The sequence below is a fragment of the Doryrhamphus excisus genome, chromosome 13 (genome assembly GCF_030265055.1).
Source record: "Doryrhamphus excisus isolate RoL2022-K1 chromosome 13, RoL_Dexc_1.0, whole genome shotgun sequence".
Taxonomy (NCBI): Eukaryota; Metazoa; Chordata; class Actinopteri; order Syngnathiformes; family Syngnathidae; genus Doryrhamphus; species Doryrhamphus excisus.
Genome location: NC_080478.1, coordinates 5,066,528 through 5,083,496, shown reverse-complemented (window position 1 = coordinate 5,083,496; position 16,969 = coordinate 5,066,528). Strand labels below are relative to the sequence as shown.

General features: G+C 45.1%; 4 protein-coding genes across 9 annotated transcripts; 2 read left to right on the top strand and 2 right to left on the bottom strand.

Annotated features, from left to right (window-relative positions):
* Window positions 1-604: 604 nt before the first annotated feature.
* yju2 (YJU2 splicing factor homolog) lies at window positions 605-3,842 on the bottom strand. The gene is made up of 8 exons (XM_058090831.1): window positions 3,695-3,842; window positions 3,400-3,500; window positions 3,190-3,334; window positions 2,981-3,115; window positions 2,735-2,916; window positions 2,526-2,676; window positions 1,177-1,321; window positions 605-1,068 (listed from the first exon to the last, which is right to left on the bottom strand). Exons 1-8 carry the CDS (start codon window positions 3,716-3,718, stop codon window positions 953-955), a joined length of 999 nt encoding a protein of 332 aa, XP_057946814.1. The 5' UTR covers window positions 3,719-3,842; the 3' UTR covers window positions 605-952.
* cart1 (cocaine- and amphetamine-regulated transcript 1) lies at window positions 2,304-6,010 on the top strand. Of its 2 annotated transcripts, none has more exons than XM_058090833.1 (4): window positions 2,304-2,507; window positions 4,530-4,763; window positions 4,825-4,905; window positions 5,670-6,010. In XM_058090833.1, exons 2-4 carry the CDS (start codon window positions 4,617-4,619, stop codon window positions 5,775-5,777), a joined length of 336 nt encoding a protein of 111 aa, XP_057946816.1. In that variant the 5' UTR covers window positions 2,304-2,507; window positions 4,530-4,616; the 3' UTR covers window positions 5,778-6,010. The 2 variants fall into 2 exon arrangements, with proteins under 2 accessions (XP_057946816.1, XP_057946815.1); XM_058090832.1 differs by having other exon boundaries at window positions 4,505-4,763.
* Window positions 6,011-6,485: 475 nt separating this feature from the next.
* Window positions 6,486-7,661, top strand: LOC131140420 (mitochondrial import inner membrane translocase subunit Tim9). 2 transcript variants are annotated; one of them, XM_058090835.1, is made up of 5 exons: window positions 6,575-6,593; window positions 6,680-6,729; window positions 6,943-6,991; window positions 7,263-7,358; window positions 7,440-7,661. In XM_058090835.1, exons 3-5 carry the CDS (start codon window positions 6,953-6,955, stop codon window positions 7,572-7,574), a joined length of 270 nt encoding a protein of 89 aa, XP_057946818.1. In that variant the 5' UTR covers window positions 6,575-6,593; window positions 6,680-6,729; window positions 6,943-6,952; the 3' UTR covers window positions 7,575-7,661. The 2 variants fall into 2 exon arrangements, with proteins under 2 accessions (XP_057946817.1, XP_057946818.1); XM_058090834.1 differs by having other exon boundaries at window positions 6,486-6,729.
* Window positions 7,662-7,718: 57 nt separating this feature from the next.
* LOC131140417 (AT-rich interactive domain-containing protein 4A-like) lies at window positions 7,719-16,686 on the bottom strand. Of its 4 annotated transcripts, none has more exons than XM_058090827.1 (25): window positions 16,570-16,686; window positions 15,718-15,768; window positions 15,495-15,605; window positions 14,945-15,010; window positions 14,790-14,880; window positions 14,622-14,701; window positions 14,454-14,551; window positions 14,246-14,378; window positions 14,078-14,157; window positions 13,927-14,003; window positions 13,668-13,846; window positions 13,517-13,592; window positions 13,352-13,446; window positions 13,184-13,281; window positions 12,387-12,615; window positions 12,049-12,296; window positions 11,810-11,977; window positions 11,657-11,738; window positions 11,406-11,592; window positions 11,261-11,326; window positions 10,000-11,187; window positions 9,342-9,455; window positions 9,136-9,273; window positions 8,528-8,674; window positions 7,719-8,453 (listed from the first exon to the last, which is right to left on the bottom strand). In XM_058090827.1, exons 2-25 carry the CDS (start codon window positions 15,721-15,723, stop codon window positions 8,344-8,346), a joined length of 3,867 nt encoding a protein of 1,288 aa, XP_057946810.1. In that variant the 5' UTR covers window positions 15,724-15,768; window positions 16,570-16,686; the 3' UTR covers window positions 7,719-8,343. The 4 variants fall into 4 exon arrangements, with proteins under 4 accessions (XP_057946810.1, XP_057946813.1, XP_057946812.1 ...); XM_058090830.1 differs by having other exon boundaries at window positions 11,663-11,738; XM_058090829.1 differs by having other exon boundaries at window positions 13,517-13,589.
* Window positions 16,687-16,969: the final 283 nt, after the last annotated feature.

Sequence of the window (16,969 nt, the reverse complement as noted above, 5' to 3'; positions counted from 1 at the left end):
ATTATTTTATACATTTCTATTATGTTTCTGAGGTTGATGCAGTTACGTTTTTGGAATATTGTGCGTTTTCTCTCACTAAAGTTTACCAAACGAGCGTGTGCAGGGGATTCTACATAACAGTTTGCAAATTGGTATGGAAAGGTGTTACACTTTTTACCGTCAGTCGCAAAACGGCCCCGCATGTAAAAGTGTAATAAATATATAACAATTTCCCAATAGTTTTAACTGCAAATCGTTTCATTTTGTATTATCAAAGAAAAATACATTTTTTAAATACATTTAATAAACATATTTAATTTTTATCCCAAATTGTCCAACTTGTAATATTTGCAACTGCAAATCATTTTAACAATGCCAAACCCAATCAATACACATTTTTACAGTATTTTTTACATTGCCTGTAATACAAATAAAAATTAAGTCTCAAAAAGGTCATGCTTGTAAAAGTAATTTATACAATTTACATTTGTTCTACTTTTAATTGCAAACCTTTTAAAACATTGAAAATCTAACAAGTCTATTTCATATAAATATACACACATATATACTATATAATTAATACACTACATATACATATATATATATACATATATATATATATACACATATACATATACACACACACACACACACACGCATATACACATATATAAACACAAATATATACATATATAATATTCAGGACAAAAACATTTTAGGGAGAATTTAATATGAATACAAACAATAAAAATGTATGCTTGGTGGTTGATACAAAACTTAAATTGTGAGGATAAAAAAATTATTCTGGCCTAAAGCTCTAGCCTTAGTTTGAATGAAATGTTCTGCATGCACAAAAGGTCAACACAGTAAGGACTAAAATATATTTATGTAATGACATGCTTTTACTTGATGTGTACAAAATAGCACATTGTTCTGCATCAGTCATCGACTCCACCGGACGGCAGTTTTATCCTCATTCGCTGTCGTTGCTCTCGCTGTCTGAATAAGCACCCAGCAAGCCGAGAGAGGACGATCCGTTTTGCATTGCGATGGGAGGAGCTTTGGTGCTGGCAACCGACTTCTTTGAATCTTGTCGAAAGGTGAGAGAGCAAGAGAGACGTGTTGTATAATGTCCAATAAGTCTAAATCTAAATCTAAGTGTAAGTCTAAATCTATGGTTACCTGATGATGACATACCTGTGACTGACTTCTGCACTGGCTTGGTGGTGATGTTGACTGCTTGTTTCTTGCGTACTACAAGGGATCCAAGTGAGCCCTTACCACCCAGTGTGCCCACGCTCCTCTCCCAGCTCTCCACCTTGGCTCTCTTCACACAAGTCGTCTGCAAACATCAAGCAAAAAGAAACTATAATTACAATTTTGTTATATTCTATGACACAACATGATACTGTAGGTGAAATGAAAGCTCATTTTGACCAACAGTGGAGTTGCCCTATTATGGCCATGAGAAAGAATGCAGGAACGCTTGACTCATTACAAGTCGATTTCACAAAAAGTACACTACTATATTTTACAAAGAGGACTCATTCAAAACTGTCTCCATCTTTTACCTTCTTTGTTTCTTTGCACGAAAGGCACAAAGACGTATGATGCAACTCTACTGAAACGCACAACAGGAACAGGTGGCTTTTTATAAGCACTTGGCCTGCATTCTTTGCCATTTAAATACATGCTCTGCAACAACCAGGAAGTGAAAAGGTATCTCGCCTTGTTGCATGAAGGAGGTTATGCATTAAAGGGAAATTTTAAAGGGGAACTGCACTTTTTTTTTATTTTGACCATCATTCACAATCCTATGTGAAACATCAACACATCTTTCCCTTTTCTCTGCATGCTAGCACGAGAACACACATTAATATGAGCTAGCTAACAACGGACTTCACAGCAAATACCTACTTTGATGCTATAGCCCTCACAAAAAATGGTAATAGTTTAATTTCATTTGAACATGCATCAGATTCCAATTGAGTGCATCCCATAATCAGTTCACAGTTCCACATGTCCAACAGGAGTAGGAAGAAGCAAAGCTTATTAAATCCTACCCCTCCATCTGGTACTTTTACAATCACTAACTGTTACATTTGTTCACTTCCTGCTTTCCATAATACAAGTTACTTAATACAAGTACAATGCAAGTTTTTTTTTTTGAATTTTTAAATTTTGTAATTTTTTGTCCCGCGCTGAAGTACGAGGTGATATGACCATACAATGTGTACCATATTAACTGTCCATATATATATATATATATATATATATATAGCACTATATATATATATATATATATATAGCACATCATGACTGGTTCAAGACTCTTCATCCTTGTATTTAGCAAACATCAACTGCTTGTCCTAGTCCCAGCGTCATTCACAGATGGAAGAGTGGATACGTAGATCTCAATTTCACTACAAAGACTCAACAAGGTGCTTGTTTGCCTTGAGCATTTTTTATCTGAGAACTGGAGCACACGTCTTGTGCTGGAAGACACAGCGAGAGAATGAGTGCAGCAGGTCAGTGGTCATACATACTTGTGTTTCAGTGGGTTTGTCCGCTGTTAGGATGTCTGTAGGTTTATCACAGCTGGACTTCTTGGATTCCACATTGCTGCTGCTGTTCTCCTCTTCACTGTCAGAGTCAGAGTCTCGCAGTCTTTTGACAAGCACTCGGTCCAACATGTCTCTGTGGAACACTCCGTCAGCAAAAAAACAACCAGAAAACAACCAACATCCTCACTCACTTGGTTTCCCGCTCATCTTCTTCTTTCTCCCGCTCCCTCTCTCTCTTCTCCATCTCTCTGTACTGGCCGAGCATGCTTTCAAAGTCCACCTGAGCCTGCCTCTGGTTGAGATCCTTCAGCTCCTGGAGGTTTTCCAACACCTCCATCTCCATCTTGGAATCCCGCGTGCGGTTCTCCAACACCTGGTAGGAGAGCCAGAAACCATCAAGACTCTCTCCTCCTCAGCTTGTGATGCTGGTTGTTTACCTTCATGGGGTTGTTCAGCTCCTCCTCTTCCCGCTCTTCTTGGACCCTCTTCTCCTCTTCCTCAATGAGTTTTTCTGCCTGAAAGTTTCGGGTAGCACCATGCTCCATGGCGTAGTCTGTGTTCTCTGGATCAGTCTATAAAGAGTTTTAAAGTGGACACTTTCAGCATTTGCAACATCACTCTGCACAGATTTCAAGTAAAACATCACCTTAAATGTAATCTCAGCCAGACAGCGAGTGCATTTGATGTAGAAACGGAAGATGGGGAGTCCCATGTAGAGTTCATTCTGGACGGTTTCTTTACGAGCGTTAAACTTCTTTCCTTTGTAGATGTACTCGCCACATGTTTTGCACCTGCAACAGAACAAAAAACTCTTACAAATGTTCTCAATCGATCTCCAGCACAGACGTTCACTGACCTCATATTGAAGGGGGCCATCAATCTGACCACATATTGTCGATCTTTAGGGAGCTTAAGTTTGGGGATTTTGGCCGGATCAAAGTCCGGGGGGTAGTATTTCTGTAAAGAGAAAGTAAAGAGAGCACGTGTGAATAAACTCTATAAACAACAATACATTTGTTGTATTCTTATGAGTGTACACGAGCAACCCTGGCTTACGTAGTTAAAAGTAACCTAGCTTATTATGTAGTCCCCGCACCCCCACTTCACTCACGGCTACTTCTAACAAATGGATCTTTTGGCTCTATACTTACATTTAATACTTTTCTTTCGGACATTCTTGCACTTGCCGAACACCTAAAGTGAAGACTACGACGACTGTTCCCTGCTAGCAGGCTAACCGAACAGTACACTTCCGGTTTGACTCTTGATCGGCGTGTTTAAATGCTCTGAAAAGAAAACGCCGCCCTCGTGTGGATGAATGGAGTTATTACAATAACAAAATAGACTGGTAGTGAACGACGTATTCATGGTTGATTTTTAAAGTTGGATTAAATATTAAAGAATATATCTAAGTATCTAAACATCTGCCTTTCAAAGACACACATTAGATAAAATAACCATTTTATATAACACTGCATGATTTTGTTTGGATTATTTTATTTTTGTTTCCATTTGAATTGCATAAAATGATTTTCTTATACAGCTTTTGTATTGAACGTCATTATACTGTGAAAGTGTACCTCATGTTTTGGTACTATAACACCTGTTCAGTTTTAATCCTGCTAATAATAATAATATATATTTTTAAAAGATAGCTCCATATTATGATATAAAGCTATAATAGGTAACGGTGGTGATGTCATGTTATATAGACGCTACTGCTTTTCAGTTATTCCAGCAAGCGGAAATTGTATGGTGATTACAGATTGGTGTCAATGCAGGTTAACCAGGCAGCTACCTGCTTTATTTGTCCTATTGGACATGCAGGATGGACAGCAAACGTCAGGACGTATGAAAAGACATATTGGCTGTGGTCACAATGACTCACCCATCCATTTATTCATCAAATACATCCAATGGACACAATGTACCATCTAAAGGTGATGATCGGGGTGGCCCAGGTCACCGTCTCCATCAATATTTCAGATGCCGATGATGTCAGAAGCCCCTATAAAGATGAAATATGCTCCAGGAAACCTTCACTAATACGTCTTCTTTCCCAACAACGGCACCATGGTCAGCACCAGAGCCCTCCTTCTTGCTGCTGCCGTTGCAGCCTGCTGCTGCACCGACTTCCTGTGGCTGGCTCAGGCCGAGGACGCCTCCATGGAGGCACGCTCGGTGGATTTCACACTGAAAAGACAACAGGAGAAAGATCTGGTGAGATGAAAGTGGGATATGAGTGTGTTTGATCATATATTTATATACATTTTGAATGCAGATTGATGCTTTACAAGAAGTCCTGGAGAAGCTGAGGAATAAAGAGATTCCCTCAGAGAAGAAGCTTGGCTGGCTGCCGTCTGTAAGTATTACTCATGAACATGGCCTTTTTATTTTATTTTTATTCAGCTGGTGTCCTGTCAGCTACTATATTATCTTTCATTCATTCATTCATTCATTCATTTTCTACCGCTTTTCCTCACGAGGGTCCATAGGTATGAATGTGAGTGTGAATGGTTGTTTGTCTATATGTGCCCTGTGATTGGCTGGCCACCAGTCCAGGGTGTACCCCGCCTCTCACCCGAAGACAGCTGGGATAGGCTCCTATATTCTTTTTTCATTTAATAGTAATCTTATTATATTATTTGTTTCTTCATCTACATCGCTTCTATCATTTAAATTCACTGATAATGCAATTAGTTATTTTATTTTATTTTTTTATTCAGCTGGTGTCTTGTCTTGTCTTTTGAATTTGGTGCAAAAGTCAATAAAAGAAAATATTAATGTCTAATAAAAACTTTAAACAATGAAATTACATTTTTATGTTAAATTAACAATGGAATTGTATTTGTTAATGTATTTTGTTTTTTCTTGGTGCACAACTACAAAATTGAATTGAATTGAATTTAATTTAATTTAATTTAATTTTTGATGTAGTTGTTTTCAGTGTTACCTTCAATATAGCTTCTTTTGTTTCTTTTTTTATTTTTCCAAAATGTTGGTATATTTCCCCCAATATTACTCTATGTGAGCCCTTTTACAAAATGTAAAATGTATTTTATGTATACATTGTTGTCCCACTTATTTGTATTAATTTGTGTCTTCCATTCCTTGGTATAATTTCAGTGCGATGCGGGGGAGCCGTGCGCTGTGCGGAAAGGTGCACGTATCGGCACGCTGTGCAGCTGTCCCCGGGGGACTTCTTGTAACTTTTACGTCCTCAAGTGTTTGTGAAAGCACTCGACGACTGTGGAACGAGGACTGTTGTGAATTTAAAGAAACCACTTCCTCTTTTTGTAAATCTGGAAATGAGAATGTTATCTACTGGTCACAACATTAGGTACACCCACACGGGTCTATGATATGTGTATTTCATGATGTGTTTAATATGTCTTTCAACTCTTCTGTTTGATGTTGTTACAAAAGAGAAAATTACCATCCAATGGTTGTTTGACTTTGTGTCATTGTGCGTCCTTTGACAATAAAGTATGCCAGTGTGGCCTTGCATAACATTTGTGATAAAAAAAAAACAAAACAATTTTGTGTATTTTATCAGCACCCGAATGACAAAACTGCATACACATTTTTTCTATAAGCATCACTTATTGGTATGTTGCTGTAACTAAAAAATAATAATAATTTAACTAAATACAGTAAATAAAAATATAATAAATGATGGTATAAAAACATAATTATAATAATATATATGATATATAATAATATAAAGTAAATAGCTATAATTTTAAAAATGTGTCAATCAAACGTGGAACAAAATATGTATAAATCTAAAGTATTGTATGTATGTAAAAATCAAGTATTTACCTTATCTGAGTATACTGCATATTGAATACCATAAATATGCATAAATAATAACTAATCTCACTCATGCGTTCCTTCTTCCAGGGTCGAAACCACGAGCGGTCTCCTTGGATGACGTCACAGGCGGCATCCAACATGGCGTCCCGGAAGGCGAACCTCATTAGCGTACAGTTTGGTATTTATGATGAAGTGATAACTTTATCAAAATTATTTTAGGTTTTATTCTTTGAGGTATATTAACAACATGTTCCCACATACTTACTCGCGATCTGGCCCGATATTTTTATACTCTTAATATATCTATTAAATACTTGTAGGCACACTTCCGGTACATTCTTCCGTCTTTCCGTCAGTCTGGGTGTTTCAGGTGAGAGGACTATATATTTATTTGTGCCGTGTTGGCGTCCATTTAGCGATTAAATATTTTTATTAATAATTGTATGAAGGATTGTGTCGGGCATCATAACAAACAGTATACGAATTAGGACGGAAACTGAAGCTAATTTGTTGAACTAGCATTTAGCGATGTTAGCTATTGCCCACATGACCCTGTGTGTTTCTCTTGTCTGTTTGTGCTCAGGTTGTCAAACATGGCGGTTCAGGTGTCAGAGTCTGATCAGATCAAACAGGTAAACAAACTGCTATGTCTTGGTGACCATATTTTTCTAAAAACCAGTACACAAATTATTGGAAGACACAAGTTTTGGAATGTAACCAGTATTTCCGGGAAAATGTGCCCTCAAATTTACTAGATGTCAGTCAACCCTGCAAGTGCCATAGGATGAATTTTGAGCATGATTATTTTTCATATGACAGCCAAATATGAAAATGCGACACATTCCACAACAACAATATCTATAAGTTATGTGATAATGACGGTGATGTGACTTTCTGTTTCAGTTCAAAGAGTTTTTGGGAACATACAACAAAGTGACAGAGAACTGCTTCATGGACTGCGTCAAAGACTTCACCAGCAGAGACATCCGGCCCGAAGAGGTAATAGAAGTCTTCGACCACAAGCAGCAATGTTTTTTCTTCTCATAAGCACGTGTCACATGACTAACTTGTGCTCCTCAGTCGAACTGCTCAGAGATGTGTCTTCAAAAGTATCTGAAGATGACCCAGCGGATCTCCATGCGGTTCCAGGAATACCACATCCAGCAGAATGAGGCTTTGGCTGCTAAAGCTGGTCTGCTCGGTCAGCCTCGCTGAACTGGATCAGACCAGACTGGACTCTCATCTTCTTTGTGTTGAGACATCGGAAATGTTTAATGTAAAAAGTAAAACCAAGTTAATTGCCGTCTACGTGAAAGACTGTTTGGAAAATGCAGACCTTGAAACCACCACACTTTGTGATTCAAATTTAAAAACTTTATTGGAAACCGGTGCTACTCGGCCTGGAGTGCATGTGCACGCCACACCATTGCAGCTAACAAACAGCGTACAAAGTGTTCTCTTAAAAATATTATAAATCATTCTTTACAAGGTTGTTCTGCTCACATCTTATGTACAAAAAGTTGAGGAGCGTTCAGAAACAGGAAGTGGAGTGGCACAGAAGCCAGCTGAAGTCAGGAACCATTTTATCTGCCAAATTGTAGTTCAACACAAAATGCTTTACCATTTTTTTTAACCAAAATAGAAACTCTAATACCATATAAAAGTAAAAAAAAATATTTTTTTTTTACTTTGTATGACTGTTGAAGCAGATAACTCATTTGCATAAACCACTGCTTGGGCTCCTCTGATCCTGCAGCTGACCTTTGACCCCAACTGGATGGGGGAGAGCAGGAGGAGAGAAGTGCTCGTAGAAGCTGGACGTCTCAACAGAAGTCAGTTCTTACCGGGGGAGGGGTCGACGGTCCTCGGCCGGCCATGTTTGAAATCACATTTGTCAACTGTGGCTCCGCGGTGGGTGGGGGTTCCTCTGGGAGAAGGGGGGGGGGGGGCATGGCCGAGCAAGCGAGGATGGGTGGGCGTGTCATCACCTGCACTCCACAGCCACAGTGTTCTGAGTGGGCGAGGCAGACGACGGGCTCATTCCTGTGTCTGAGGAGCCTGACGAGGTGGATGCTGTTGTGTTGGACACCGACACTGACGAAACGAACATAAATCGGCTTTAGCGCACAATTGACGTGAGGAGCGAGGGCACGCTTAGCTCCGCCTACCTTCTCGTTCCTTCTTTTTTAACCTCTTCCTGCGTCTGTCGATGGACGCCACCTCAGACTTGAGGCTCATGTAGTACTTCCTGAGCTCCTGCAGCTTCTCCTGCAGGAAGGAGATCCTCTCGCTGCTTGTCATGCTATCCAGCTCGCCTGAGGAAGAGATGTCAGTCAAACGCCTGAACTAGCCGTCATCCTGACAGCTACCATCTTCTCTTATTTCATTTAAACCTCTCATTTATTAGTGGTGCTACCTGTTGGCCCTCCCTTATAAGAACATTAAAAATGGAATTTGAATGTAGCTTGTCCTTCCACTTCTATACAGTAGGTGACATAACTCCTCATGCACGTGGTCCGCCAGAGAAGAAAACGTTGCAGGAAAGATCAGTGTTGTCTTAACGACGTAGTTGCTCTATTTAGTGAGCAGTCAGACCCCTCTAGATAATTTGGTGTTTTTTGAACCAGACATGAAAGCACACATCCGTGAGAACTAGTCTCCCACAGGCTTATCCGTGTCCTCTGACATTACTACAATTATACGCATCATAGTAAATTGCCCAATACTTCAAAAGTACACTACTACAAATACTGTACGTGGGGGAACATTGTGTTACCGAGTTGGAAGGTCCACTTATACGTGCGATGCGGCGATGCGGAGCTGTGTTTGGTGTCTTTGGTGTGCGGCGTGGGAGACTTGTTGGGCTTGGACAGAGACGAAAGACGGGACTGGTCCTCGCTGTCGCTGCTGTGGCCTGGGGGAGAGGAGGCGTGTCAGGAAGTGACTTCACAACATGAGCGGCGACGTCGGACGTCGGCTCACCTGTGCCGTTCTTGTTGTCCACCTTGGCGGGCGTGTTGACTCGCTTGTGGTTTCGTTTTTGTTTCTTGGCCGAGGGGCTGACTGTACACTGACTGTCCGTCACCCTTTTCTGACCTGAGAGAGGTTAAAGGTTACAGTTACACACAACGACCCGGGCCCGCATGTGGGCGGTTTGGGGGGAATGTAGTACAGTAAACCTGGGATATATCGGACTCGGATATATCGGAAATTCGCTCACAACGGACAGATAAAAAAAGAACCGATTTTTCTGTAATGCATTGCCAATAAAAATTCATTGCATATATCAGATTTTTTATAACGGATTTCGCCTATTTCCGACAAAATCTCCAGTCCCGTTCCAATGCATTTCCATTAAATTTACCTCGCATATATCGGATGGCCGCATCGTGGCGCTCCGATTCGCCGAATCGTGACAGGCCGCTATACGACGTCATTTGCAGCGTTTGCAGCGTTGCCTGCGCGTCCAGGTACATTGGAAACATAGTCAAGGAAGTGCCTTTTTATAACGGATATAAATCCGATATATGCGTAAAACGGACATTTTCCGGTATACGCATATAACGGATTTCGCTTATATCGGACAAAACCAGTGGGAACAATTGAATCCGATATATCCGAGGTTTACTGTAACACCCACCTTTTGTCTCCTGTGATCCGTCAAAATTGGGACTCGAGTGTGCGTCATCATCATCATCCTCCTCCTCATCATCATCCTCTTCGTCCTCCTCCTCTCTGCCGGCGACACGGGCCACCTCCTGCTCAAGACTGTGGTTGGCTGTGTGGAACTCCTCGGAGGAGTGGGCTGAGCTGGAGACGGCAACTTGGAGGAAGGGGTGCAGGGGGGTCTCCGAAGAAGGGGCGGGCTTTTCCTTCTCATCCGGGTCGTCCAAGTCCACTTCGTGACAAACCAGCGCCTCGGGATCCATCTGTGGCTCCTCACTGGGGGCGGGGACGAGGGCATGAGGAGAGCGCGGAGGTGTTCCGACTTGTCTATCCTCCTCCTCCTCTTTCGTCACCACTTGGTCGCTTTTGCCTGCCTCATTACCGCGGAGCGGCGAAGGGAGGAATTTGGGAGTAATTCCAGTGGTCATCTTGGGTGGGGTTGCAGAAGTTTTGGGGGAGGCAGGCGTGACCTCTTCCTGCTTTCTGTCAGGACCCAGCTTCTTGTCTTCCTCCTCTTCTTCTTCCTCCTCGCTGGCAGAGTCTGTGTCGGAGTCTGCGGCGGCGGGAGGCTCTGTGGGGAGGTGCTGCGTGGGGAGGCAGTGCAGGACCACCATGGGCTCATCGGGTCTCTTCAGGATGCTGCGAGGCGGAGTATGTGCCATCGTGGGGGAGAGAGGAGCAGGGCTGGAGGTGCACAGGGAGATTCTAGGAGGCGTGTCAGCATTGACCCTGTGTACTTTGAGTCTCGGGGGCGACAAGGGACAACTCTTGACGTCTTCCACCTCCGCGTCCTCCGGTGGGGGAGGGGATGCCTCCGGAGGCTTCTCAAGCTTAGGGGACAAGTGGACAGGCACTTCCTGTGTGGCCGACGGAGCCTTGGAGACAACTTCCTGGGCCACAGACATGTGTTCATTCGGTGGGACGGCTTCCTGTGGTGGCTGCTCCACCCCTTCAGGTTGGCTCACGACTTTTGGGGGATCTTCTTGAAGCATGCTGGGACATGGCAGCGTGACGGGAGGCTCACTCATCTCCTCCTCCTTCACCTCAGGCTCCTGCTCCCCCTCGTGATGGCCAGCATTGATGGGCCTCCCTTGCCATGGAGACGGCTTTTTGTCCGGCGGCTCCTCCGATTCGCTGTCCACCGAGGAGTTCCCAGAATCCTCTGCAGGGTGAATGGTGGCCATGTTAGTTTGCGGGTGAGGTGTCAGCTGACGTAAGGAGGCGGGGGTTCTTACCGTTGGACGCGGGGTCTGAATCGTACATACCAGACGCCCTCCTGGTCCTCCGGCCGCGGGACACATCTGGATGAGATGAACGGTCAAGTATGTCACTTCCTGCTGCTGACCATGTGATCAAATGGACAATGGTCACGTCGCTTACTGTCTCCGTTGGCCATGCTGGGCTCCGTCCGGACGCCCTTTCCGTTGGTGCGCCCCTCATTACTTGGCGTCTTGCGTCTGGCTGCGCTGGTGGGCGTAGTCCTGATTTGAGGACGACCTCGCTTGGCTCCCATGGGTTTCATAGCCGGCGGAACGATCGCCTTGTCCTCGTCTGGCTCCTCTTTGTTCTAAAAAAGGTCAAGATGGCGGTTTGAGCAAACTCACAGGAAGTGATGTCATCCCGCCGCTCACCTTCACCTTCTTCCGGGTTCTCTTTCTTGCTCCTTTCTCCGAAGGCCAGATGATGCGGTCGGCCTTCACCCATTCGTCATACCTGCGGAGCGCACGCACGTTAGCGGGTGCACGTGGGACCGGAGTGCACGTGACGCTGGCGTGCGCACTGACCTGACGTTCCAGCCGTAGTAGTGCACCAAGTAGAAGTGCTCGCCGTTGTCCATGTCGGTCTTCTTGATGTGAGCCTCGTAGATCTTCTGGGTTTTTCCTCGGCCGTACTTCACCCTCACCTTCGTCCCCGTCACAGAGTCGCCATTGTCGTCGTCGTCGTCCTCACTTCTGAAGGACACGCCAAGGACACGTCTCAGCACACAACCATATAAATTACCTCAAATCAATGAAAGGCTAACCTGTGTGCCCGCCTCCTCTCGAGCTCATTCTCCTCTTCCTCGTCCAACTCCTCCTCGTCGTCGTCATCATCTTCATCCTCTCCATCCTCCTCTTCGTCATCCTCATCTGAGCCCCTCTCAGACTCATCTAGGTGGCGGTTGCTGCGCCTTCTGGCTTCCCTGGGCTCATCGCTGTTTTCCTCAGCTGCCTTGTCGGGTCTGACGGGCATGTCCATCTTGGTCGCCACGCCGCCGCATCGCCGCCTCCCCTAAGCGGTACACGAGATAAGATCGTTAGCAAAAGACGACAGCGGGCCTGTCGGGGGGAGGGTGTGGTTGTCACGGTTTCATCGTCTCACCCTCGGCGACGTCTGTCTCTCCTTCAGCTCCTCCTTATCACTTTCACTCTCTGACTCCGCCTGCACGTCCTTGTCTTCCGGAGGTTCTTCCTTCGGTGTGGCCACACCGACCTCGGGCCTCGTCGGCCTGGGAATGGACTGCGCTTTGGGGGAGCGGGGGTTGTTATGATGGACAGTCCTGAAGGTGATGCAGGCGGAGCGGCAATACTCCTCAAAGCCGTACAGGTACCTGTGACGGGGGTTTTGAGATCAGTATTACAGTAAACCTCGGATATATCGGACTCGGATATATCGGAAATTCGCTCACAACGGACAGATAAAAAAAAAAAAGAACCAATTTTTCTGTAATGCATTTCCAATAAAAATTCATTGCATATATCGGATTTTTTATAACGGATTTCGCCTATTTCGGACAAAATCTCCAGTCCCGTTCCAATGCATTTCCATGAAATTTCCCTCGCATATATCGGATGGCCGCATCGTGGCGCTCCGATTCGTCGAATCGTGACAGGCCGCTATACGACGTCATTTGCAGCGTTGCCTGCGCGTCCAGGTACATTGGAAACATAGTCAAGGAAGTGCCTTTTTATAACGGATAAAATCCCATTTACGCATATACCGGATATAAATCCCATATATGCGTAAAACGGACATTTTCCGGTATACGCATATAACGGATTTCGCTTATATCGGACAAAACCAGTGGGAACAATTGAATCCGATATATCCGAGGTTTACTGTACTTATATATTACTCTTTTGTTTACATTCATTGCATACATAAATAATTAAACATACTTCTTGTAGGCAGTCTTCACGTTGTAGGATGCAGCAGAGTTGAGGACAGGAATGCCCAAATCCATGTAGACCTGCTTCCATACCGTGCCACTCTCAATCTGACACACACAAACAACCAGTCATTGTACTGTAAGGGGAGGCTAGTGAGCACCAGCATGGGAACGTTACCTTGCGGCAGCCTCCATGTTGATACACCAGACGGAAAAGCTTGAACAGGTTCAAATCCTTATAACCCAAAACCGGAGGCTTGTTGATGGGCGTCCCTGAAGCGCGTAAACACGCACGGTAAGAATTGAACAAACGGGCAGCATTATCATCATCATGAGGTCTCACCTCTGTCCTCCATGAACTTGTAGAGCTGTTGCAGGAAGTGATCCCGCTCCTCTGGATCTGGCTCCTCCTCTGGCTGCTTATACACACAAAAATACAAAAGTATGTCGATTCTTGCTATGCCTATGCACAAAAATAGCTTCTGTGCACTCACCTCTTCCTTGATGAGCTTCTTCCTCTTCTCTTCGTCCAACTCGTCGTCTTCACTCTCTTTTTGCTGTTCGTGGTCACCATCATCGTCACTGGAGGATGAGTCCAATATTTGACTCATGTCCATTTTCCAAACGTCAGGAATCTCCCTGCGTCTGGCAAACATCTGGGCAGCGCCAAAGCCTGGAGTGGAAGTAGAGCAGGTATATGAAGAATGAAGAATGAAGATGCTGTGGTGCATTGTGGGGGAAAAAAAGGCTCACCGTGTGTGTTGGAAAGCTCAGACTTGTTGATGTTGATGGAATTTAGGGGGTGCACGTGTCTCCTGGCCACCGTGTGACTGCAGCAAACAGGAAGGAAATGAGTGCAATGTCATCTCCACGCCTGGAGACGACAAGATGATCATCTACTCACAACTTGCAGTCACTGAAAGACCTGACCAGGCACTGATCCTTCTTCACGACCAGCTCATCGTGGCAGCTGGGAGACACGACCTACAGAAGCGGTCACATGATCAAAATGACATCCCCACATACACAAAAAAAGGAAGGTGCCTTCCTGCTGCGGGATTGTTTGCGTTACCAGAGCCAGGAACCAGGAGCCAGGCTCGCTGTCCGCTTTGATGCTGCAAACTTTGCCCAAGAGCTCATCGTTCAGCCTCCTGCGGTCCTCCTCGTCATCTTCGCTGGACGAAGACTCATTCTCCTCGTCGGCCCTGAAGGACAGCAGACAGTCAGTGCCATCGCTCTCCTTTTAAATAAAGTTTTATTTTCTCATCTCCGACACTCACAGAGCCTGTGAGGCTCGCCGTCCGCCGCGATTGGACTTCTTTCCAATGACCGGAGTGCCGAAGTGTTCCGGGTTGGTGAGCGGTAACTGGTCCAAAGTCTGAGGAGAAGACTGAAGATCAAGAAGCAGCAAGAGGAGGAGCAGCGTCTTCGCACACGAGGGGACTCACCTCGCTCTCTGCAAAGTGTCGTTCGCCCTTCAGACACAAAGACGTACGACGCAGTGTCTTCTCGTCGCCATCGTCAAACACTGAAAAACATCACAACATTGTTTGATTTGATTGATTGATTGATTGACATCGCAAACGCACGCAAACTGGTTGACAAACTGAACTTACCAACAGTGTAGAGGCTGGCATCTGTCAGCTTACCGATGACAGCCTCGCTACATAAACCCTCGTTGGTCTTCACCTCCACCGTGGATCCCACCTGCAAGCGCACACACACACTTAGAGAACATCGTTATCGGTGTAGTTGCTTTTGCGGCACTTACCCTCAGTGGCCCTTTGACCTGGTCATCATGGACCACCTGACTGGCGCTCTCACCTTTCAGAGTCACCTGGATAGAAAAATACAAAAAGGGAAGACACGTAATGCTACACACGCCAACCTGCTAGTAGCCTAAGACTTCAATTTCAGGACGAGTGGTTAGCGCGCATGCCACACAGCTAGAAGACCCGAATTCGATTCCACCTTTGGAGTTTGCATGTTCTCCCCGTTCTCTCCTCCCACATTCCAAAAACATGCTAGGTTAATCGGCGACTCCAAATTATCCATCGGTATGAATGTGAGTGTGAATGGTTGTTTGTCTATACGTGCCCTGTGATTGGCTGCCCACCAGTCCAGGGTGTGCTAACAACAAAGCAACATATTTGTATGACAAACCCTTCGCATACTTGGTACAAACAAAGCAAAACTCATCTCAACACGCCGGTCGCACGACACGATCACATAAGTGTGTGTAAAAACATGACAGCTGCCATGTTGGCTTCGACTTGATGTAACCGACTTCGGTTAACCAGCCATGTGACCTGCCATCTTACCTTGACCTTCACCAGTCTCTTCACCGTTTTGATCTTCGCCTCGCAGAAGGCCCCTCTGTATTTGGCGCTTACGTCTGTCCCCACTGTCAGGTAGGCAGGCTCGTCTGCTGCCTGTATAAAAAAAAAACACACACACACACACACACAAACGCACTTTTGTTAGAAACATTTAAGTGCAATGAGTATGATTGATTGATGGCATCAGTCTCGTTGATGAACTCACCTTCATCTTTGTGGTTATTTGAGGAAGTCCAGCTCGAGAGCTTGTGGATCACTGCGATAATAAACAAAGTTGTCAAGTAACGTGAAGCTAATAATAGCGCTAAGCTAACACACTCGACTCTTCGCCGCGATTGTAAGTCGCGGCTCGTCTTCAGTCGGTTAGCTCACAACGTTCACGTTGAGCGGCTGCTTCGGCGGCTGTGACCGAGAAATGACTGGAGCTCTTCTTCCCGCTCCGCTCTGAGCTCCAGTGAGTCACGTCGCCATGTCAGCTCAGCTAGCTCTGCTAACTTTACACCGCTTCCCCGACGAGCCGCCTGCCAAGGACCGCCAACTGGGGACACGGACGGAGTTGCACCTCCGTCGAATCCCCACCCGAACTCGAGCTAAACAACGCGCCGTGTCTGAGAGGGGTGGAGAAAGAAGGGTGGCGTTGCACTCTCTGTTCCCCCAGCTAAACCTAGCCAACATGCTAACAGGCGAGCAGCTAGCTAGTTTGTTTCCCGTATGGAGATTTAAAGCGTCTGCTAACATCCACGCTTGTGTCAACATTGGCTGAACTAGCTTGATAGTCATCAACGACATTATACGTGACATTTATTGAATGGAAGTCCGAGCTTTTGTAATGACTGACTTCATATTGGGTGTTTGACAAAGGCTCACAAGCTTCACATTTCTTCAGTGCGAAAACAAGCTGAGTGCCGCTGCCATTCAATTCAGAGGCTACTCGTTAGCGCGACGAAGCGGACATCTTCTGGCATCCACACGGCCTCCTGCTTGTGGGGGCGCGAACGTTTGAACCCACAACACTTGTGCTGTGATTCCGAGCAAAAAATGACATTTTTATACTCACATTCAACGACGCGGTTGCTTCCCCCCTAGCTCAGGCTGCGAAGCGATACACGAACAACAAGCTGTTGAGTCCTGAGCTGTGTTTCTCGTCATCCCATTGGCTGGAAGCTCAGCGGGGGTTGCAATGGACCAATATGATTCGTCGATCAATCCCTCCATTGTAATTGGTGGTAACGTTTCCGGTTTCTGCATTGGTCGAAACAAACGCGGCGCCACAAGGGAAATGACGACTTGTGGTGAGTAATTTCCCAATAAGAAAGAACATTTCTCCAGTGGACATCAGTATTGGTTGGATTTTATCGGAGGTGCGTCGCGATTGGCTGAGCAGGCTTCCCTGTCTCGGTAAAAACACTGCCCAAATACGTGCTGCACTTCTTATAGAGCTCCCACGCAGGACTCGG